At 40.3% G+C, this 24847-nt stretch overlaps 1 protein-coding gene across 2 annotated transcripts; it reads left to right on the plus strand.

The window, feature by feature from the left end:
- The first annotated feature begins 2873 nt into the window (after nt 1–2873).
- On the plus strand, nt 2874–23641 carry hnrnph1l (heterogeneous nuclear ribonucleoprotein H1, like). 2 transcript variants are annotated; one of them, XM_067996306.1, is made up of 12 exons: nt 2874–3030; nt 7162–7286; nt 11733–11888; nt 12139–12282; nt 16047–16185; nt 19685–19863; nt 20320–20400; nt 20470–20597; nt 21418–21553; nt 21628–21708; nt 22473–22577; nt 22690–23641. In XM_067996306.1, the coding sequence occupies exons 2-12, from the start codon at nt 7202–7204 to the stop codon at nt 22797–22799; spliced, it is 1344 nt and encodes a 447-aa protein (XP_067852407.1). In that variant the 5' UTR covers nt 2874–3030; nt 7162–7201; the 3' UTR covers nt 22800–23641. The 2 variants fall into 2 exon arrangements, with proteins under 2 accessions (XP_067852407.1, XP_067852408.1); XM_067996307.1 differs by having other exon boundaries at nt 2877–3030; nt 20485–20597.
- Nucleotides 23642–24847: the final 1206 nt, after the last annotated feature.

Raw genomic sequence — 24847 nt, forward strand, 5'->3', positions numbered from 1 at the left:
CAGGATGGGATGGAGGTTAGCGAGATTAGCTCCCAGTTGGTGCACTGAGCAGGAAGGTCATTAAGCAGGAGCTAATCACTCTAACCTCCTTCCCATCCCACTCACTCCTTCATCTGACCACACCACTCCATATCACCTTTCAGGATTTTCACTCCCTTGTAAATAAGGCCTTCATCATGAATGAATCTGTTGACAAACACAGATCGTAAGTGACAATCATTTCCCCCTCACTGAAGCCTCCCCACCTAACTATACTTTTTGTTTGCCTTGCCCAAATCTCCATGTAGTTCTAATCACAGCTTAGCCTCTCTCTGTACTTCTCTCACACCTTCTCCTCCTTAGTCACCTCAACCTGTTCCATCCCTTCTGCCTCTCATTCAAATCCTTGATGCTTACTAACTTCCCAAGCCTCACACTGACTTCTTTACCAAGATATTCCCCCTTCTGTCCTCTCTTAATCCTTGCACTGAGCAACTCTTTATCCTCAGTAACTTCAATCCACACCTGAAATTTGCTAGCCCCCTCTCCTCTGACTTCTCTGCCCACTTATCCTCACACAATATCACCCATACACATCTACCCTCTTAACCCTGCTTTCTTGTGTTCTCTCTACACCGGAGGCTTTTTTGATCACTGATAGGGCCATCTTTGACTACTTCCTTATCTCCTTTAACACTCTCCACTCTCACTCCCAATATCTGCCCATGGAAAAAACTTCCCAGTAGCTTCTCATGAATTCTCTTACTACCTTTCAATTTCCTCTCTTCTGACCCTCCATCTGCAATGACAGCCCTGTTGCTGTCGGCCTACTAAATCATTCCATCACCTCTATCTGACGCCTTCCATGAAAGCCACCTCTTGCTCCCTTGAATCCCTCTCTCTTCACCCAATTCCATCACATCCAGCCCTCATGTTAGCTGGCACTTTGTTAATAGTTCCCGTTCTACAGGCACTGTATTTCTCCCCCTCAAAACTCTCATCATCCCACACTGAAAAGATCCATCGTTGACCCATCCGTCCTCCTTCACTCTCATCTCTCGTTAACCTCCCTTTTCTTTCAAAAGTGTTGTCACTTCCCAGCTCCTTGTCTATCTCTGCAGAAGATCCCTGTTCAAATCACTCCTGTCTAGTTTCAGCCCAGGCCAAAGTCATGAATAATATCCCTGCGATATTGATCACAGTGCGCTATCCCTCCTTATCCTGCTTGATCTTTCTGCAGTGTTTGACATAGTTAATCATGATGTCCTCCATCAAAGCTTCACTTCTATTATCAGCTCCAGGGTACTGCCCTTGCATGGTTCCACTCCTACCTCTCTGGACATAGGCAGAACATGTCTATCAATGGGCTCTCTTCCTTTCTGCACACTGTTACATCAGAAATCCCCTGGGATCTATTCCTGGCTCCCTCCTCATCTATATCCTGCCCTTCGATGGCATCATCTGCAACCATGGGTTCAGCTCCTACATGTATGCTGACAATACCCAGCTTTACCTCTCCACCACTTCCGTTGACTCATAAACCGCTTCTGTGCGATGAAACTGCCTGTCCAACAACAAGTCTTGAACGAACCACAACTTTCTTCAGCTGAACATTGAGAAGACTAAAACCATGGACGTTGGTGCTCACCACAAACTCTGCTCCCTTGTCACTAATTCCATTCCCCACCCTGGTCCGTCACTCAGGGTGAACAAAATCATGAACAATCTATGTGTCCTGTTTGAACCTGACCCAAATTTCACAAAGAACATCTCCATCAACAAGGCTGCTTATTCCCATCTCCACAATATTGCCCACTTTCGCCTCTACCATAGCCCATCTGCTGCTGAAACCTTAATCCATGTTTTTAATCGCCTCCAGACTCAATTATTCCAATGCTTGCCTTCCTTTGTCCACATCGCATAAACTCCAACTTGCCTGTATCCTGCCTGCACTATGTCCGGTCATCCATTACTCCTGTCCTCACAGACCTACACTGGCTCCTTGGCCCCCAGCACATCAGATTTAAAATCCTCATCTTGTCTTTATAATGATTCCATGGCCTCACCATGCCACCTCAACAATCTCCTCCATACTTACTTTCCCTCCTGCACCCTTCAGTGTTCTGACTCTGGTCACACTTTCTCCTCCACCGTACGGTTCGCAGCAGAGTTTAAAGCCACCTCAGCCCTGGACTCTGGAATTATCAACACTAGCTGACCAAAAAAATGGGAGCAGTGGTTATGATCTGAAGTTATTGAAATCAAAACATTGATTGTGGCTAATGGTTCTGCTGCTACCAATTACAGCTACTCCAGAGCAATCTTTTGTTTCTTAACCTGTCCCATTACCACCTTCCTTGCCTTGCACCATCATCCATTTGTCATTTAATCACTCGTGCCCTCTACCCTATTAGAGACCTTCCCTTTTGTTCTTCCCTCCCCTTCCCCTGGCTCTGTACTTGCTCAAAAACTTTAACTCTTTTAACACATTCCAGTTCTGACTAAAGGTCTTCGACCTGAAACGTTAACTCTGTTTCTTTCTCCACAGATGCTGCCTGACTTGCTGAACTTCTTCAGCATTTTCTGATTTTATTGCAAACAAATAATAACCTTTACAGCAAATGGTAGATAGCCATCCAGCTTTTTTGAAAAAACTGATTGGTTACATTATCAATTTGCCTTAATGAAGTCCAAAAAGCTTGTAGTTTAAAAGTATATCATTAGTCGTTCTGGGTTAAGCAGAGCCCTTTAAACAGATGGAGGTGTTGAGAAGTAAACCATGATTCACAATTGCCAGCTCCACACTTCCCAAGAGAGTTAACTCTACGCAGGCGTGGTGTTCTTGCGGGAGTGTTTGCACTGCGCAGGCGTGGCGGCGGCGCGTGATGGGCTGTTTCCGGTCGGCTGAGGTTGTGTCCACGCTTTGAAAAGAAAAGAAGCGGAAGGAGACGCGCCGCCAACCGACTCGTTGTGGCCGTTAGTTCTACAGTTCGAAACCTGCCTTAATTTACTCTTAACCCAAGTTTACGTAGTCTGAACCACCCGTCCGCGGTGAGTATGTGTTCACAGTTCGTTTAGGGTTTTTTTCCCCCCCTCTTGAGTAAACCGAATGTGCGGGTGTTGGCGCGTGCGCGACCTCTGCTCGGGCCCTGCCGTGTAGGCCTCATTTTCGAGTGCGATTTTTGTTTTCGTTTTTTAATCGGCGAGTCTCCTGAGTTCGGGCCTATTAGCGTTTCGTGATGCGGGAGGCATCGTGGGGAGCGTCACACCAAAGTATTTTTTTTGGCTGAACGCCGTCTACTGAAGCGTGGATGCCGCCTGGTGCCGAAATGGGCCTAATTAACCCGGCCTCTCCTGGTTTTTCAAAAAGATTTGCACGTTTTTAAGCGGTTGGTTTAAAAAGAGTGCGGTGGCTTAAAGGTGAGTCATTGCTGCATCGTTTTGGAGAACCGGAGAGTGCGGATATTTCTTCCCCCCCCCCCCCCCCCTCTTTGTTACTGATCGTGAAATACAGGCTGTATAAAGCCCACTTAAAATAGCTCAATGTATCGTGTTTAAAAAGCTTCCTTTTACGACATTAACAATTATCCGGGGGTGAGTGGTGAGGGCATGCTTCCCACCGACCGCACAATCTATAGCCAGTGGCGATGTGTTATATCTATTCGTAGTGAGAGTCGATGGAAACTATTGCTTCACATCAGACCAACAACTGAAGCAGCAGTATTGTAAACATAATTCCGGAGAAACGGGCATGTTTGGTCTGAATAAAGTCGGAACATGGCGACCAAGCAGAATGAACGTTGATGTCCATTTTTGGTCTCAAATTTGTTAGTGCGGATAGATAACCGGTCTTAAAAACTATTTTCTTGAAGTGAGGTTTATTCTATAAACTAATTTGAGTTTTAGTACTTGATTGAATCATCAACGACTTGCATTCATGCAGTTTAAAAATATGTATAAACCTGTTCAATTTCCAACGTTTTTGGTTTTTATTTCACGTTTTTCATACTTGAGCTACAATGATGCTTGAGCGATTGCAAATTCAAACTGGCTATTATCTGTTGTCTTTGTAGATGAAACTTTTCATATTAGTGACTTGACTTGATCTGTTGTAAGCAAAAGAGAATTATATTGGTGCACGTTGTTATGCTGTGCTAATGCTGAAAATAATCAAGGACTGTTAATGCAGCTATGCAAGCTTCAAAATTATCATAAGTTAATTGTCTTAATTAAATAATACGTTTACTTTTGAGAATTTAGTGTTAGAGCTAGTTTGGAGATGTGGTTACCAAATGGCTATCCAGAGATATGCATCTTATTTTAGGCAGTGTAGAGAAGGGAAATGAGGGGCAAAGAGAGAGAGTATGAGAATAGACTGGTGGCTAACATAAAAGGGAATCCAAAAGTCTTGTATAGGCATATAAACAGTAATTTGGCAGTAAGAGAAGGGATGGGGCCGATTAGGGATCAAAATGATCTGCGCGTGAAGGCAAAGGACATGGCTGAGGTACTAAATGAGTACTTTGCATTTGTCTTTACCGAGGAAGAAGATGCTGCCAAAGTCACAGTAAAAGAGGAGGTAGTTGAGATACTGGATGGGCTAAAAATTGATAGAGGTGGTCCTCGAAAGGTTGGTTGTACTTGAAGTAGATAAGTCATCTGATATAGATGGGATGCATCCTAGGTTGCTGAGGGAAGTAAGGGTGGAAATTGCAGAGGTGCTGGCCATGATCTTCCAATCCTCCTTAGATATGGGGGTGGTGCCAGAGGACTGGAGAATTGTAAATGTTACACCCTTGTACAAAAAAGGGTATAAGGATAAACCCGGTAACTACAGGCCAGTCAGTTTAACCTCGGTGGTGGGGAAGCTTTTAGAAACGATAATCTGGAACAAAATTAATAGTCACTTGGACAAGGAAAGCCATCATCGATTTTGTTAAAGGCAGATCATGTTTAACTAATTTGAGTTTTTTGATAAGGGGGCGATGTGGTTGTGTATATGGACTTTCAAAAGGTGCTTGATAAAGTGCCACATAATAGGCTTATCAGCAAAATTGATGTTCATGGACTAAAAGGTGCAGTGGCAGCATAGATATGAAATTGGCTAAGTATCATGAAGCAAGAGTAGTGGTCGGTTGTTTTTTGGACTGGAGGAGAGTATACAGTGGTCCCCAGGGTCAGTACTAGGACCGTTGGTTTTTTTTTATATTAATGACTTGGACTTGGGTGTACAGGGCACAATTTCAAAATTTGCAGATGACACAAAACTTGGAAGTGTAGTAAACAGTGAGGAGGATAGTAATAGACTTCAAGAGGACATAGACAGTTTGGAGAAATGGGCAGACATATGGCAGATAAAATTTAACGCAGAGAAGTGTGAAGTGATACATTTTGGCAGGAAGAATGAGGAGAGGCAATCTAAATTAAATGGTACAATTCTAAAGGTGGCAGGACAGGTTGAGAAGGTGGTTTAAAAAAGCATATGAGCTCCTGGGTTTTATAAATAGAGGCATCGTTCACCTGAGGAAGGAGGTAGCCTCCGAAAGCTTGTGAATTTAAAATAAAATTGCTGGACTATAATTTGGTGTTGTAAAATTGTTTACAATTGTCAACCCCAGTCATCACCGGCATCTCCACATCTAGAGTACAAAAGCAAGGATGTTATGTTGAACCTTTATAAAACACAGGTTCGGCCACAATTGGATGAGGGATTTCAGTTGCGTGAATAGACTAGAGAAGCTGGGGTTATTCTCCTTAGAGCAGAGAAGCTTAAGAGGAGATTTGATAGAAGTGTTCAAAATAATGAAGGGTTTAGATAAAGTAAATAGAGAAACTGTTCCCATCGGTGTAAGGGTCGAGAACCAGAGGACACAGATTTAAGGTGATTGGCAAAAGAGCCAAAGGTGACATGAGGAAAAACTTTTTTTTACCCAGCAAGTAGTTATGATCTGGAATGCACTGCCTGAAAGGGTGGTGGAAGCAGATTCAATTGTGGCTTTCAAAAAGGAATTGGATAGATACTTGAAGGGGGGAAAAAATTGCAGGACTGAGAGAAGGGGGAAATCGGACGAGCTGGATTGCTCTTACAAAGAGCTGGCACAGGCTCGATGGGCCAAATGGCCTCCTGAGCTGTAACCATTGGGTGTTCAGTCAATACATTTTTAAAATATATATTTCTTTGAGATGAAAAATTACTTTAAAAAAAAAATGTTTATCCTTTAGACCAGTTGTGACTTGGTTCTATGCATAGAAGTGCTGATCAGTAGCTTACTGAAGTAGATACTGTTAACATAAACTTGGTTAGCTGACTGGGGCTATTGCAGTGAAAATGCTCCCTACAGCACAGCCTTGGTATCTCTTCCATGGTTAATGGTCATTATGCTCTAACACCTCCCCCTGAAAATACCTGTTTTTACAATATAGCTATATTGTTTCATCTTTTCCCCTCTTCTCCCTGCTCCCTCAGTATTTACCTAGTACAATTTAAGGTTCAGGTCACTCCTTGTACTCTCACTGACAGATTGCTGTCATGCAGAATACTTGGTGCAAGTTTACTTTGTCCACTTGAGAGTCCAAAAAAGGGGAAAATAGGGTTTCTACTGTAAAATACATGAGGGATTGCTACAGCTGTGTAATTGGATATTTTCAGTGGGGGGTTGTTGAACTATTTGCATTTGAGTTATGACTTAACCCAAAGTTTAACTTGTAATTTACTCAAGACTGCGATGTGCTGCTCCATCATCAAAAGTTTCTTTTAAGCTTTATTTGATAGACATAAACAGATCATACAGTCCCAATATGGGAGACACCAATAGTTTCACTAGCTTGGGCCAATTCTATCTTGTATACCTGGGGGTTGTATACCACTTGGAGTTGCTGAGAGTTTTAAACCCTAAGTGTCCTAGGAGTGTGTGAGCACTAGACAGTCTACCCATTATATGATTAAAAACAATTCAAACATATACCTTATTGATAACTAACTAGCATATCTTTCTACAGTTCAGCTGACTAGATCAGTGCAACATTTGCTTACATGGGAGAGGAAGAATGAGTTAATTAGAATAGCTTCTCAAACTGTTGTGATTGAGCAGGAATAAGCAGTTTTTGAAATTGGAAGTGTGTTCTATGTCTAATGTTTACAATTTTAATGTAAAAATATGTTGAAACTTGGTCTTTCCTCAGGCTTTTTAAAAGGAAAATACTGTAACACCTGAAAGTAGTCATGTCAGAAAGTGATGGATTTGTTGTCCGTGTCCGTGGATTACCCTGGTCATCTGCTGCTGAGGAAGTGCTGCGCTTTTTTTCTGGTATGTCAAATGAAAAGGATAATAGAAATTGACCAATAATTAGCTAAAGAAGTGTGACTACTGTACCATTGTACATAAACATATCAAAAATCATAGTATGATTTTAAATCACTGCTGATTGTTGGGTTTCACATCTGTTCACTAATGAACTTATTCCCTGTACATCAAAAATGAATGTTTGACACGTCTGTGATCTTACAATGTATATTCTGTAAGATTAATTCTGTCAAGTGCATGTTTGATAAAATGTTTTGCTTTTGATTACTTCATCTACATTTTTTTAAATGAGCCTCCGAAGAAGCTAGGATTTGTGCCTCTATGATGTGATTTATGCTGCAGTTGTCGTGCACTACAGTGAGGCCTGTTGCTGCAGTACCTGATTAACACTGGACTCCTGACTAAATTTTGAAGTTGGCTGCATCTGAAGTAACTGATTTTAAAAACAGTTTCTAAAAGTATCAGAGGCCTGGCGTGATGCTGCATTTGAGTTGGTATTGAATCTAGTTGTGAACTAGCGTTCTTTTTCTTTCCTCTATCCCCTCCCCCCAGGACTTGGGAATTAGCATACTCGCACGGCTTCTATGTGGGAACCACTTAGCTAAAGTGCCAACGAATTCCACGTGCAGTTATACTAAGTGTAAGCATTGCAGCTGAAGAGTGAAGCTCCCATTAAACTAAAATTCCACATAATTTCTAAGAATAGCTTTCACTTTGTGATCATTATACCAGCTCAGGTTAATTTAAGTACTGCTCTAGTTCGATCAGACCTAATGTTGCAGTGGCTGAGTAAGAATCTTGTGGCTGATATTCCAAATAAATGTTCAGAGTTACCAAGGAAAATTTTCCCTTGCTTTTTCAACCTTTTATCTTGTCTTCTCTTACCCCCCCCCCCCCCCACCACCTATGAAATTTGTAAAAATTCAAAATGTTGCCTTGCAGTTTACAAAAATGCCTATGAATTCCTGTGTAGAAGTTAGCACAACAAACATAACTTTTTTTCCCCATTTTATCTCCTGGAGGCACTGACTCTTGCTCTGTTCCTTATCAGCTCTGATAGTTTTCCTAAGTAATTCTTCATACGGAAGTCTGCATCGTGACAGTTAAGTTTACAGGCCTTGATCCTGTCCTCATTGAGTAATTGCAACTGTTTTCCCAGCCTAGCAGCCCAAAGGCATTTGCAGTTCCTGGCTTTGGTATAAGTCAGCCTTGACTGAAAATTTAACCTGGACCCATTAGGCTTATTACCAGACCACATGGTGAAGCATTTGGACAAGACCAAATTTAAGCTCCCAAGTGACTGACTTACTTACCTTTTAAATCATGGAGTTTGTTTGCTTTTGAAGTTTTTTACAAAATCATGTTTTTGGGATTAATTTCCAAATAATTGTATGAATTTTGCTTTAGCAATTGGCTATTTTAGTTCTGTTATAATCTTTAATAGCTTCATGCCAAATATTTTTTGTATTAAATCACCAGGCTCCATATGTATCATTTTTCATTTATCTTGCTACTTGAATTTCGGGTGCAAACTTTTTTAGGTTTTCACTTAAATGTGCATGGTCTCCAAGGTTTTTGTATGATTATCTTGGGTAGTAAAAGGGGGTTCTTGTCTGGGTCTTCACATTGGCTTGGGGATTCATTTCAAATTTTATGCATCCAAAATAGAATTGGACTTGGAGCCAATTGATGTCTGTCAGCTACTTTTGCTAATTTTGGGTTGCATTGCTAAAAGACCTTTTTTGATTAGGTATCAGAGAGGGTTGATGCGTATATGGACTTTTAAAAGGTGTTTGATAAAGTGTTGCATAATAAGCTTATCAGCAAAATTGACGCCCATGGAATAAAAGGGGCAGTGGCAGCATGCATATGAAATTGGCTAAGTGACAGGAAACAGTAGTAGTGAATGGTTTTTCAGATTTAGAGGAAGGTATACAGTGGTGTTCTCCAGAGGTCGGTACTTGGATCACTGCTTTTTTTGATATTAATGACTTGGACTTGGGTGTACAGGGCACAATTTCAAAATTTGCAGATGACTCAAAACTTGGAAGGGTAGTAAACAGTGAGAAGGATAGTAATAGACTTCAAGAGGACATACAGGTTGGAGGAATGGGCAGACACATGGCAGATAAAATTTAACGCAGAGAAGTGCAGAGTGATACATTTTGGCAGGAAGAATGAGAGGCAATCTAAATTAAATGGTACAATTCTAAAGGGGGTGCAGGAACAGAGACCTGGGGGTTTTTGTGCACAAACCTTCGAAGGTGGCAGGACAAGTTGAAAAAGCATACGGAATCCTGGGCTCTATAAATCGAGGCACAGAATACAAAGGTGAGGAAGTTATGTTGAACCTTTATAAAACACTGATTCGGCCACAACTGGAGTATTGTGTCCAATTCTAGGCACCGCACTTTAGGAAGGATGTGAAGGCCTTAGAGGGTGCAGAAAAGATTTACTAGAATGGTTCCAGGGATGAGGGACTTCAGTTGCATGCATAGAATGGAGAAGTTGGAGTTGCTCTCCTTTTTAGAGCAGGGAAGGTTGAGAGGAGATTTGGTAGAGGTATTCAAAATCATGAAGCGTCTAGGCAGAATAGATAGAGAAACTGTTCCCAGTGGTGGAAAGGTTGACAACCAGAGGACACAGATTTAATGTGATTGGCATAAGAGCCAAAGGGGACATGGGGGAAAACTTCTTTACCCAGTGAGTAGTTAGGATCTGGAATGCACTGCCTGAATAGGGTGCTGGAAGCAGATTCATCATGGCTTTCAAAAAGGAATACGATAGATACTGGGCGGGGAGGAATACTAGACTACGGTGAATGGGACGAGCTGGATTGCTCTTACGAAGAGCTGGCACCGGCTCGATGGGCCAAATGGTGGCCTCCTGTGCTGTAATGATTCTTCGACCTATGAAATAGTACAATACATGCCTGGGTGGCACAAAGTTGCTGTTAGTGGTGGTTTATTTAACTCTGGCAATAGTTTACTATAGGAACAAGGGCTGGCCATTCAACCCCTCAAGTCTGTTCTGCCACTGTTAGATCATAGCTGATCTGTACCTTGACTCCATTTACCTGCATTAACACCATTTTCTTGAAACCTCCAATTTTCCCAGCAGCCAGTTTTTTGAGGCAGAGAAAACCAGCCTTACCCTGTTGAATCCTTTTAACATTTTAAACAATACTACCAAAGCAAGTTGCAAGTTTACCTTGTTGCTCTCTTCTCCTAGTAGACAATCATTGGTAGATGGCACATAGGTCATGATTCAGTGTGCTAGTATGCAGTTCAAGGCTATCTCAGCCATGCTCAAGTCAGCAATGTAAACGGGGTATTAAGGAAAGCTCACTGTGTCTTGTATAGTGTCAAAAGCTGTAGTTGAACTTAATGTTTTAGAAATTTCATGCACAAGGGTGTTAAGATGATGAGACTGAAGATTGAGAAAATATTCCATTTTTATGACCGACTGTTAACTTTACTGGTCATGGTGCCTTACAGTTGAAATGTTTTCATCACCTGAAGTCTGAATTTCACTGATCTATAGATCCATAGATGTCAGCAGCCCTCTGATGCCCTTTCCCAAGTGGCCGTTCTTGTGAGCCAACGCCCTATCGGCAGGCTCTGACCCTAGAGAGAATTAAAAGAAAGCCTGGCCCTGTTCTTGCCAAGCATCTGTATATCTGAACATTTCACAGGAGATCACTGGGTAACAATCAAGAGCAGGAAACCTGGTTGTTTTTCTGATTCCTTTCCTAGACCCGAGACACTGCCCATTATAGAGCCCCAACTGCTATCCCGCTTGAGATCAGCTCACCCAACATAGACAAGAAATTTAATAACTGATTACCTGGTCTGTTTAATGTACCAGACAGTGTTTCTGCCTACTAGGGTGGGGGGGTGCTGTCTAACTGTCTTTGGCTGAAAATCAATTTTCCCATTCATCAGATGAATTCTACTGTATTATGTTGATTACAACATTTTCCCCCATTCTCTCTCCCTTGAAGTGGTGATGTGCTTGAGTATAGTTCAACGGGTGCTGGCAGCTGTTCTTATGAGCCTAGATGGCGAATATGGATGGGCTTTTTGTGTGTGGCGGGGGGGGGCGCTCCCAGAAAATCCTGGTTGTCCTCAACATCCATACAGGTATGTGTTCCAGTGGGGGCCATTGTATTGTCATGGGCAGTGGGAACCTTCTTAGTTTCACCTTTTTTGAGGCCCCTTCAAATGAGTTTTTTAAACTGTCCTTGTGACATCTTGAGATGTCTTACTGCATATTTGAGGGATCAGGCTTGGGTCTGTATGACTTAATGAGCCACGTGGTACATTTAGAGATGTTACCGAAACTCGTGGATTATGTTCCAGCAGAGTGACTTAATCCTTAATTGGAAATATGTATTTTTGTGAATAATGAATAGAAATAGTACATTTGTGAACTTTTTTTACATTTCAGACTGCAAAATCTTAAATGGGATTTCTGGAATTCATTTTACGTATACCAGAGAGGGCCGTCCTAGCGGGGAAGCATTCATTCAACTGGAATCTGAAGATGAAGTCAAAATTGCAATGAAAAAAGACAAAGAAAGTATGGGGCATAGATATGTAGAAGGTAAGTTCAATTTCTTGAGGTGAGTTTGCTGTAAATTCTGGTTTTATGTGCAACATATAATACCTGCGGTAGTAAATGATGCTGAATTAACACCATGTTATGATGAGCTGTTTAGTGTCCCATGCAATAGATACAGCAACAGTTGTATTCAGGGTAACTTTTATTCTGAAATTTTTTCAGATTTAATTGTACATTTACTTCGCTAAAGTGATTTCTTGCGTCATTTTCATTAACATTTTTTTTAATCTAGTATTTAAATCTAACAACATTGAAATGGACTGGGTTTTGAAGCACACTGGCCCCAACAGCCCTGATTCCTCAAATGATGGCTGTGTTCGTCTTAGGGGACTGCCGTTTGGCTGCAGCAAGGAAGAAATAGTACAGTTTTTTACAGGTATAAAAAGCAGATTTTTCTGTAAATGCAGTAGTAAATTGTTGCATTTGGTCATTTTCAACAAAGTTTTAAGTGTTTTGTTTGTTTAAATTATTAAGTACGGATGACCCATGTCTAGTAATCAACAATATTACTTTTAAGGCTGAATGAGCTAATGGTATTCATGTCCAGTGGATAAGGTAATGTTTCCTGTTTATTAATTTGATTTGAAAATTAATGTTAGAACTTTATATCTGGGACTGTGCTTGCCTGGTTCCATTCTTATCTATCCGGTCATAGCCAGAGAATCAACTGCAATGGCTTCTCTTTCTGCACTGTTAACTCTGGAGTTCCCTAAGGATCCATCCTTAGTCCCCTTCTATTTCTCATCTATGTGCTGCTCCTCAGCAACATTGCTTGAAAACACAGCTTCCACGTGTACGCTGACGACACCTAGCTCTACCTTACCAATACCTCTATTGACCCCTCCACTGACTGATTTTTCACACTGCTTGTCTGACTGGATGAGCAAAAATTTTCTCCACCTAAAATATTATGAAGACCGAAGCCATTGTCGTTGGTCCCCGCCACACATTCTGTTCCCTAGTCACCGACTCAAACCTGTTCCCTGGCCACTGTCTGAAGCTGAACCAGACTGTTCGCAACCCTGTGTCCTATTTGACCCTGAGATGAGCTTCCGACCACTGATCTACTCCATCACCAAGATCGTCTACTTCCACCTCCATAACATTGTCCGCCTCTGTCCCTGCCTCAGTTCATCTGCTGCTGAAACCCCCTCATTCGTCCTTCATTGCCTCTAGACTTGACTCTTCCAATGCTCTCCTGGCCCGCCTCCCATTTTCCACCCTCCATAAACTTGAGCTCATCCAAAACTCTGCTGCCTGTATCCTAACTCGCACAAAGTCAAGTTCACCTATCACCCCAGTGCTCCTGCTGACCTAGTTTGGCTCCTGGTCTGGGAATGCCTTGATTTTTTTTAATGTTCTCATCCTTGTTTTCAAATCCCTCCATGGCCTTGCTCCTCCCTATTTCTGCAACCTTCTCCAGCCCAACAACACTGATATCTCCGCTCCACCAATTCTGGCCTCTTGAGCATCCTCGATTTTAATTGCTCCCCATTGGTGGCTGTGTCTTCAGCTGCCTAGACCTTAAGCTCTGGAATGCCCTCCCTAAACCCCTCTGCCCCTCTCTCTTTCTCCTCCTCACTCCCCCATTCTCTTTTTAAGATGCTCCTTAAAACCTACCTCTTTGACCAAGCTTTTGGTCACCTGTCATATCTCCTTATGTGACTTGGTGTCAAATTTTGTTTGACAAAGCTCCCGTGAAATGCCTTGGGACATTTTACTGTATTAAAGGCACTATATAAATGTAAGTTGTTTAAATGAGGCCTTGCATTAACTATAGTGAAAAAAATTTAAACGCCCACCATGATTCATCATGAGACAGAGTTCCTGCACGTGGGTGCAGCTTTTAAGTAACTTGATTTAAGTAGATGTCAATTCAGGCATTTCCCTTTTGGGTAGAAAACTTATTCATTCTACTGATGAGCACCCACGTACTGTTTCGGAGCAAAATTAATAGATTGCGATTAATGTTAAAATTCTAGTTTAAAAACTTAGAATAGTAGTTACAAGATTTTAAACCCAAAAGGATTAATGTGATAGTTACAAACAAAATAAATTTCCCCCATGGCACATTTTCTGGACTCCATGAACTAAGTTATCAGTTCTGGTCATCCATTCAATCACCTGTCCTTATTTGCAAAATCTGTTCATGGAGAAACTGGGCCTTCACCTCTACTCAATAATTTCATTGCTATAGAAGTGCTTAATCTTGTTCTAGGGCTAGTCTAAATTTCCACCAACAACTCTTTCTGATTTTAAGGAGTAACATCAAGAAATAGTCTTATTAAAATTAAGGCAATAATCCATGGACATTGTTATTGAAATGTTAGACTATGCATGTCTGGATTTTAACCTTGACTCTGAGAATGAGAAACTGCTTTGCATCAAAATATATAAAAACCAACTGCAGTTGTAGATCAGAGCATACACTTAAATATAATCTAAAGTTTAAAAAAAAATCTTGCTTCTGCACGCAGTTCTTCCATCTACTTTACCCGTGATCAATTCCTATGTCAACATTCATAATGAAACTTGTGATTATACCCTCCTAATGGTGGTGTAGTGCCTGTTTTACATCTCCAGCTCCTCTGCTTAAACTGCAGAGAAACTCTTCATACTCCAACCAATTCCCTTCTTTCCAAATTGCTGCAAGTTTTCAAATTATAAAAAAGATAAAGTATGATTTTAAAAATGGGAACTGAACACATTTGCATGCACTGGATCGATTTATCACCCAACCTCTGACCCCCCCCCCCCAACTTAAAAACTACACTTGGTCTTCACTCCATGTGCAGAACCCTGGGAGATCAACTTTATAAAACAGGTTTAACCTATGGTGGGACCTCTTTGCTTGTTGGCCTTATTTTATGTTTGTAGATATGTATTGAAATGGGTTTAATAAAAGCATTAATATTTTAGTATTAATCAGCTGCTAAATTTACCTGGTTATCCTAAATGTGGGTTGCAAAAAAAAAGTGTAGCATGGTGTGCTAATTAATGCACATGTGCCAGTGAGTGGTGTAAGATCCAAGTTGAAGTCCCACTTCGATCAAATACTGATCTGAGCTGCTGGAGGCAACAAGTGAAGGCTGCTTGCTTCCTAGCAATGGGGAGAAGAAATTGTAGGGAAGCAGTGACTTGGCTTCTGGAGGCTGCAAGCAGTGGGCTTCATGGGCCATCTTCCTGGGAGCAAGGTGTTAGGATAGTAGGGTAAAAGTGAATGGGAAAGAAGGAAAAACTTGCTGAGCCTATTAATTAAATGGCTTCATTTTTGGGGGTGGTTGAAGGATGGGAAGTCAATATTGACAATTCAGTGTGACATCCCTACTTGGATCTGCACATGTTAAGAAAAATGCAACCTGATCATTTTTCCCTGCGGTTCCTTGGGTAATTGTACCATATTATACAACTCGGCCATCCAGACCGGAAAAGCTGTAGGTTCAATCCATAGTTGACCTTGGTGCCTGTAGAAGTGGGTGTGGCTAAAATTGATGAAGGTTTCCACTCCTGTTGGCATTGCATGTGTGGACATCAAGTGAGAACAGATTTGTGCTTGGCTGTGATGGCCCCACAGTCCAATAGCACACTTACAGATTCGCACATGGGAAAATGGCCACTTGGGTGAGGTACCGGAGAGCATTTAACACCTTTGGAACTGATGCAAGAGTTGCTAAAATGGGGTGGGGAGGGAGAGAGGAGGAGACTTTGGTTAGCATATTTTGGTCTTTTATGTTAACCTAATTATTACAGCTGTTTTTTGAATGAATTTCCTGAAAAAAGCACTATTGACTGTTTAGTTGCATTGTGTATGTTGCTCTGAATGGATTCCTTATGTTTTTTTCTGACACTAAAATATGGGAAGTAAAACTGCTGTTTTAAATAGTATTAAATCTTGCTCTGTTCTAAGGTGTTATGTGACGCATGTAGCTGTGCTACAGCCCAGGGAGTTCCCTGTGGTTGGTTGGATACTTGCATATTTATACACGGTGAGATTGTCACAGAACACTTTAGTGCATTTTTATTTGTGAGCTATAGTTTACAGTAGTTTACATTTTATAAATGCAAAGTCATAAGTAATCATTGGGCATGTGCACCCTTTAATACTATCCCCTACCGGGGTTATTTGTCCTTGGGTTGAAGGGTTGGAAATCGTGCCAAATGGGATAACATTGCCGATGGACTACCAGGGGAGGAGCACGGGGGAGGCCTTCGTGCAGTTTGCCACACAGGATATAGCTGAAAAGGCTCTAAAGAAACACAAGGAAAGAATAGGGCACAGGTGGGGATGGATGGATGAGTCACTTTTCTTATGGTATATGATTGATTGTTATCTAGTACAAGTGCTGTAGTGGTATGGCGAATGTTTCACCTGGATGTGTTTTTGTTTGGGTTTTAAATAAGGTTTGTCACAATTTGCAGCTTTTGATACCATAAGAAAATGTGATTAAGCACAATTTAAAAACTATTTAAGCACATTATAACACAATCTTTGCTTTAATTTTGTTGCATTTTGAGTATTTGTAGAATTAAATTGAAGTACTGGTAATCTGAAAAGCTACTTGCCATTATAGTCAATGTTCTGAATGTGTTTATACCACTAACATTGGAAAACTATTTTGGATTTTTTTTTTGAAAGTAAGTATCTAGATAAAGTAGCTAGTTCTTCAGATGTGATGTAATTATGGATAAGTGTTGCCTGTTGTGGCCTAATACATAACTAACTAACTTAAATTGAAAGGCTGTTCTGTTGTCAACTCAGTTATAATGGCAAATAGCTTTTCAACTTAGTTGAGCTATTCAAGTTAACTACTATGTAACTTGGCTTCTGTGTCATAGGACAAGTCAAGTACATAAGTATTCCTCGCAGTGTGTTGCAGCAATTTCCTTTCATGCCGAAGACCTTTTTAGTTTAATCTAGGCTTGATAGTTGGGATGAAGGTCGCTATCTCTGGCTGTGAAAGTTTTTGTTCGTATTCTATAAAATTTCCTAGAATTAACCACTGATTTGAGGCTAGTACACTTGCTATTTTGAATTTGCGTACGTAAATGTCAACTAAGAAATTTCAATAATGCGAGTAGAAAAGATGCATCAATCCCTAGTGCAGTTGAAGGTTTTGAGGTTAAGTTTCAGGCAGATTGCCAAAGTAATGTGTAAAATTAGCATTACGTTGCACCTGGCCTGTAACAGACCCCTAACACGGGAAATGGTTGATACTGCAAGTGGATGTGAAGTTGTCATTGTTACATTTCGGTGGACATTGAACTATGCCTCCAAATTGCCCTTCATTTGTTTAGCCTCCAGAATACAAATAGGATCATTGTAGGGAATTTGGTTGTTTTGGTACTGATCTTTGCGTGCTCCCGTTTCCCATTTTGCATAGGACTTCATTCTGTACTGCATCTTTTTTCCCATGCTTGCATCAGTCTTGACAAAGTCACAAGGAAAAACTATCAAATGGAAGTCCTGCAAGCTTTTGGTTTTGAAAATAGTGGTTTTGGCCATCTGTATATTCATAGAAGCCCATCGAGTCCATGCTGGCTCTATGCAACAGCAATCCAGCTAGTCTCATTCCTCTGCCCTATCTCTGTATCCCTACAAATTTTTTCCTTTCAGGTACTCATCCAGTTCCCTTTTGAAGGCCATGTTTGAATCTGCCTCCACTCCCCCTCTGGCAGTGCATTCCAGATCCTAACCACTCGCTGTGTTTTTTAAAAAATGATGGCTGATGAGAGGGAGAATTTCAGCTCTTCTGTCTCAGCTGATGACTTCTGTTTTCAAGGCTGATATTGTGGATCTTTTCTGATGACCAGAAGGGGAAAGGAATTATGCCTGTGGATATAATGTCTGAGTCAATTAGGGTCTTAACCTCTTACTCGTTATAAGTAGGCCAACAAAGAGCTGATTTTGACCTTAGTGAAGTTTTCAACCGATACTCAAAACACTTGTCATTAGGCTTATTTTAACATTTTTGTGCCAGTACATTTTTTTGGAGGGGGCGATGTGGGGGTTGGTGGAGGAATAGCACTTTAGCCAGCACAGTTAATGTTGCATTATGCTGTTTGTATATTGCTAATTCATCTCTTCAAATTGCTTGTACTAGTATAATCCAATATTTCACTCGTGTTATATGGCGAAAGCAAGTTGTGAAGGCCCTCAGAATTCTTGCAGGATCAACTTGTCACAGCAAGTCTCTTTTAATAACGTGTTGGACTTTCATGTGGACGTCATTGTAGTTTCCCTCGAGTCCACTGCTGACTCTGTTGCAGATACCCATCATATAGTTTAAATTAAATCAGCAGTCATTTGTTTCAGCTGCAATATTCCACTGGCACGCTGAGAAACTGCAGTGCTTTAACGTTGATGGTCCAGATGTTGTGCTGGTTTGGGGGGGACACAAAAGGACACCACTAGATTAATTATCAACTGCTGTGCTAATTTGAGACTGGGTTGAACTGAGGTGATGGGGGAATGTCTGTTGAGGAAAACCTGGGTAAATGACTACTCTCTGTTGGCAAGTAGGTTCCAGTGCATCACTTTGTGTGAGAAATGTAATATTTGCTAATGTGGGAAACTATCTTTTTTTCCCCATTTTGGGACCTTTGATAAACCCACCAGTTAATTAGTAAATTTTGCAATAGAATGTAATCCTTTTTCTCTGGCAAATCATTAACTGCCAGGAAAAGTTGGAACTCATTCTGCTTATACTATGACTTCCAATGTGGAAAGTTTCTTTTGCCAGTATTTGTAAGCCAAAAACCTAGCATTGTTTTGACCTGACAGCTGGAAGATGACTGGCATGTTGTTGTGTTCCAAGCTGGTCCTAATTAGTTCTCCAATGCCTCACTGCCAGTTTCAGTATGTTGTATCCTATTTGTATATGGAGCTTGAACAAACATATACTAATGTTATGTCACCTACTGTAGGTATGGTTTTCCTTATTCTTTGAAAGAAATTACACTTCCACATACAAAGCTTCTGCCTTTGCCCTCTTCTCTGATCTAATGGCATAAGACAGTTTTGTGTTTGGCCTCTTTGCTAGTCAAAGAATAAAAGGTAGTTCAGATTGAGGCACTTTTTTTAAAAAAAAAAGTGAGGGGGTAAGATCGTAGGGTCAAAATGGCTGGCTGTGGCTCTTAAAAGAGCAGTGTTGCAATTGACTCTTTTCCTACCCTCATCTCACCCTTTCCAATGGTTGCATTTATATGTGGAGGTTGAACATCATTCAAAGAATGAAGTATGTTTTCTATATGGTTGAGATAACCTAATAATTACTAGTTTGAAATCTACTGAATTGCAGCTTAGGACAGAATTGCTGCTTAAATGTTTGAACCTTTAAAAGCAATGTATGTTGCATTTTAAGAGAGCTTCATTTTTTTAATACTTGCCAAAATATTATTTGTCTCAGGTTGTCATAGAAAGTTTGTGATGGTAAAATGTTGAGCATTTATCATTTCATTCCAGAATCTGAACTTACAACTTGGTTTTTTAAAAAGCATGTGAAGTACATGACAACCTTTCTAAATATCTAACTTTTAAGTGTTTTACATGGATTGTTCATTTAACAGTAATGGGGCTATTCTTAAAATGTAAATTTAAAAAAAACATGATTTTAGTTTATAGATAAGGATTTTGGCCCTTCTGCCTTATATGTTTGTATGGAAATGCATGTTTAGGATACTTCAAATTGCAGTGGTGCAATTGCTAGTGTCACTTTTTATAACTAATGCACATATTAACGAAGGTTAAAATGTTTTAAATACACTGCATGATCTTTTAGGTATATTGAAATTTTCAAGAGCAGCCGAGCTGAGGTACGCACCCATTATGATCCTCCCCGGAAATTAATGACTAGTCAAAGACCGGGTCCTTATGACAGACCAATGGGTGGGAGAAGTTATGGTATTCCTAATCGAGCAGGATCTTATGAGAAGATGAGACGTGTAGCGTATGGTGGTGGTAAGTAAACTGGAGAGGATATTGATCATGATGTTTGGCTCTTTTAATAGTTCAAGCAGTTTTATAATCGACCAATAAGTACCTTCAAGAGTAATTCTGAAGAACTGAATTTATTTGACCTGGTATGATTCTAAGCTTGACCAGTGGTCATAATTCCATCCATCTAAAATGTTGTGCTACATGAAAATGGAACATCTAAATTCCTCTTACTTTTATGTCGCCAAAGTAATTGCTGTGTATACAGTAATGCACAGTAGATGAATTTGGTTGTTCAAACCCCTCTATAGCTGATAGCTTTCAAGTGCTACAATGTCTTTGGTTTGAGTTAAGCAATGGCATTTCAATCCTTATTAAATCCATTTGCAATTGAAAAAAGTATCAGCCTGTTGCTGTGGGTGTGTAAAGGATTCATAATTGAGATAATGTGCCATTTAAACACCCAAAATTTCTGTCCAGGTTATGGAAGTTACGATGATTACAATGGATACAATGATGGATATGGTTATGGGTCAGATCATGGATTTGGACGCGAACGGGGTGAGTTGTTTTTAGCTGGACAATGTGGTAGAACTTAAGCAAGTGCTTTATAATCAAAAATCTAATTAGATAATGTATTAATAGGAATCTCTAGCCAAGGATACGGAAACAGTGATTCTGGCTTTCAGAGTACAACGGGTCATTGTGTGCATATGAGAGGGCTGCCATTTCGGGCTACAGAGAATGATATCTGTAATGTGAGTATCTAAATTTTTTTTGTCTTTTGCCTGTGTTTGTGTGCATTTAGTTGTGTAGGTGTAATGAGTCTTTTTCTTCTGACACATGCAGCTGAAAGGATAATCTCAGGTGTGCATAGGTCTCTTCACTGTAGCGCCTCGCTTAATTTTTTTTTAAAAAAGCTGTAAACCAGCCACACAGGATATGGTGTGGCTCTCCTTATGAGGAGCCATGTAACCTTTGATACCATCTTTAGCAGTGGAGCTGAGATTCTGGGGAGGGAAGAAGGAAAGAGAATCTACTTTGTGCCTGCCATAGCATCAGTGATTTTCTTTAGAAACTCACATTTTTAAAATTTAGTTTAGATTTGTCCAAAAATTGCATACTTGTATTTATTATCTAAATATTGATTTAGAATACTTATTTGTGCCACTTAGGGCAGAGTTGCCTAATATGTGGCCCTGGAGCTCTTGAAACTTGGATAACTTTGTCTTGTGTTTCTATTTGCTTGCATGACCAGTTTAGATTTTGTGGACCAGAAGGTCTGCAAAGGGTTGTTTGGTGTTGCCCTGTTACATCCTATAACAGAACTTTAGTAACAACTTAAAATACACGCTGATTTAAACTTTGGGGCTCCCTTATTTTTGTCTATGTAACTAAATGACAGATTTGGGACACTCCTCCTTTGAATCCACATATGCTGATCATTCTTCACCAATGCAGTAATTGGTTTCTCCTCCTTTTGCTTCCTTTCCTTCCCCCCCCCCCCCCCCCCCCCCCAACCACCAAATCCACTTGTAGAAAGTTGTTTTAAACTGCCTTTTGCCTTTTCTGTTTCAGTTTTTCTCACCACTGAACCCGGTCCGTGTCCACATAGAGATTGGATCTGATGGTAGAGTGACAGGAGAAGCAGATGTTGAGTTTGCTACCCATGAGGATGCTGTGGCTGCTATGTCAAAAGACAAAGCCCATATGCGTAAGTAGATATAAAACTTCCAAGTTAATTGCAATATAAATAACATTATCTAAAATATTTTGTTTTTTCTTTAGAGCATAGATATGTGGAACTCTTCCTGAACTCTACCTCTGGAGGCAGTGGCGGTGGCTATGCGACTCAATTGGCAGGAATGGGTAAGTGAGGTTGATACCAACTTCAGTCACAATTTTAGATTTTGTAACTACCCCTCATCAGAAGCTGAGTTTTAAAAATAGTGATTCTTTCATGTCTTGCATACTTAGTCTGTATATGCTTACTTAAAACTTGCTTTTTATGGTAACAATTGAATCTCTTGTGTATGATGTCAATGTGCAACCATTAAATTTTTTTTGAAAGTCAATGTGGTAAGTATAGTTTTTTAAAAAAGTCTCATTTGTAGAGCCCTGAATGCAAATGTTCTGTATGATGAACAGCTTAACACATCTGAGCCTTTTGTGAATAGTGTCCTGTTGCTGTCGTTTCTCAAAATAGTATGCCTTTAGAATTTGCTTTTTTTTTTATTGCTCTGCTTGCTTTCTACGTGAGAGCCAAACAGCTTTTGAGTTTGGGTCATTTTGTTTTTTCAAGTGGATGTCGCTGATCAGTAATTTTGAATATCTGACAAGGAGCAGAATGTTGCTACATTTATCGATTTTTGTCTGTCTTATGGTATTCATTTAGAGCCAGACTAGTTTCAGCCTCCAATTATAGACACTATGCAAATGCAAAGAACATCTATCCTGAACTTAGAAATAAAATTAAATTGGCCAAAATGTAATTTTTTTAGTGATAGTCAGTAAAGTTGTTTCATTATTGGGTAAATAAATGGAACAAGTGCCCTTTGTTCCCAAGTGACATTCAAAAAGCACTTGTATCAACGAATGCTAACTATTACAAGGGATGTCTTTTTTTAATATAGGAAGCCAGTCAAGCTATGGAAGTCCAAGCTATGGTAGTCCTAGTAGTCAGCAGATAAGCACTGGATATGGAGTTTATGGAAGTCAAGCAAACATGAGTGCATATGGTAAGTGACCAATCAAGTAAATTGAGTTTTGAACAAAGCAGCCTTTAGCCCAGGCAACATTTTTTCCAAAGTGCAAAAGAAAACAAATTTTCATTATAAAATTATTTTACAGGTAGCCAAGCTGGAATGAATGGAAGTTACTTTGGAACTGGAAGCCGAGGATCTATGGGGATGAATGGCATGGGTGGAATGTCAAACATGAGTGGAGGATGGGGGATGTAACATTTTCACTATTTAACAGATACCAATTACCAGCTTAAAAACTTGGTTATGCTTATGAAATGTGAATTCAGTATACGCATTCCTTTCATTATGGCTAGAATTCAGCATAAGCCTTTTCCTAGGTTGAGGAAGATTCTAGGATGGTACCAGTGTGTTCATATGATTTTAGTTTCACAGACTTAAGTTTCATTATGTATGGTATTTTGGCACTAGTTATTGAAATTTGCATGTCATGTATGACCTGTTGCATTAGTGCAGTGTACTGCTTCTGTGGGCTTGATTAATGTAAGTGCATTGTCAAGCACACAAAGTACATTGGTGCTAGCAACATTGAGAAGATACAATCAGTTAAGCCTTTTGGACTGTGTAATAAATCTTGTATCCACTTAAAAAATCCCAGTACTGTTTATGGGATTGGAACCCCAAAATGTTAACTTTAATTGGCTGTGTAGTCTGGTTTACTGTAATGTGTGGTAGTGCATTAAATATACAACAAAATTCTTTGAAACTTAAACATGACAAAACTATAAACACTGGTGAGTGTAAACTGATGAGAACAATTATGTGCTTATATTTGTTGCTTGACTTCATTTTTTTATATTTGTCTAAGAAAACAAGTCTCTGGTTTACTTTTTTAGAAAGTCAAAATGATGAGAAGCATCTTTGGATGCTCTATGGCAAAATAAAAATTTTAATGTAGAATTTTTCTTTAGGCTGTTATTGTAGGGTTTAATCTTGAGGTCTTAAACATCTGAGACTTCACAGTACCTGACAGTCATTTTTGTTCATATTTGTAAGGTGCAAAGTGAAAAACTCACTCAATAAAGCTTTGCCGTTTTTAAGTGTGGTGCAGAAATGGCTGTATATATGGCTTTTAAAAGTTGTGAATTTTGTACTTTATTACACCATATCTTGCTGGAGTTTTCTAATGGCAAAAAACTCCTTCATTCAGACACAGTATATATTTCAAAGCATGGTCCTACAACTGGATGTAGTTGTCATTTCAAGCTCTTATAGGAGACCTGATCAACTTGGTGTAAATAATTCAGTAGCTATTAGGACTGGTATGTTCCCATTTTAATTGGGGTGTCCATTTTGTATTGCATTTAAGGCAGCTGGTGCATTCCTGTGCTTAAAATCAAATAGTGTTGATCTTGTGCATGCAGCTGCCACTTTAGTCCTGGGCTTCCCTGCATCTGGCTTTGTTTGTCTTTCTCTTGTCTTTCTTTCTCCTCCCCCCCCCCCCCCCCCCTCTTTATCAAAAACATGCTTTGGCTTTAGTGAATCAGTTACTATTTCCTTGCCAATCTCCTTTTTTTTGTTTTTTGTTACCCAGGCTTGAGCCTCCTGGATGGACTCAAATTTTGCTTGCTTTAACTGTGCATGCTCTGTGGTGCCTTGCCCACTCTTCTCCCTGTTGCATTTGCTGACTCAAATCCCTTAATTGGTCTCCTGCTATCCATTCCTTACTGCCCTGCAAAATGTTGGACTGGGGCCTTCCCTACCCATGACTGCACGTATGAAAACATTGTACAGGAGCCTAACTGGTCCATTTAGAAATGTCCATTTTAAAAAAAATAATTGAAACTACAACTTGCATTTATATTACACCTTTTTAATACATAACATGCCTCAAGGTGCTTCACAGGACAAATATTGACAAAGTAGCAGCTATTAGGATGGGTGACTAAAAGCTTAGTCAAATAGGTGAGTTTTAAGGAGCGTAATGCAGGAGACAGTTGAAGTTTAGGGAGGGAATTTCAGAGTTCAGGGCCTAGGTTGCCGAGGCCCAGCCACTAATGGTGAGACGAAGGGAGTGGGGGCAGCACGAGGAACGCAATGTTCCTGGAGGGTTGTGGGGCTGGAGGAGATTAGAGATGGGGAAGGGCAAGGTCATGCAAAAGTTTTAAAATTGTGGCCTTGGTGGATCAGGAGCCAACGTAGGTCAGCAAACCGGTAACGGGTCAGTGGGACTTGATGTGAGTTAGGATACAGGCCTAATGCAGCAGCGTCTTGGATGAGCTCCTGTTCATGGAGGGTGGAAGAGC

Source organism: Heptranchias perlo, chromosome 14 (genome assembly GCF_035084215.1).
Source record: "Heptranchias perlo isolate sHepPer1 chromosome 14, sHepPer1.hap1, whole genome shotgun sequence".
NCBI lineage: Eukaryota > Metazoa > Chordata > Chondrichthyes > Hexanchiformes > Hexanchidae > Heptranchias > Heptranchias perlo.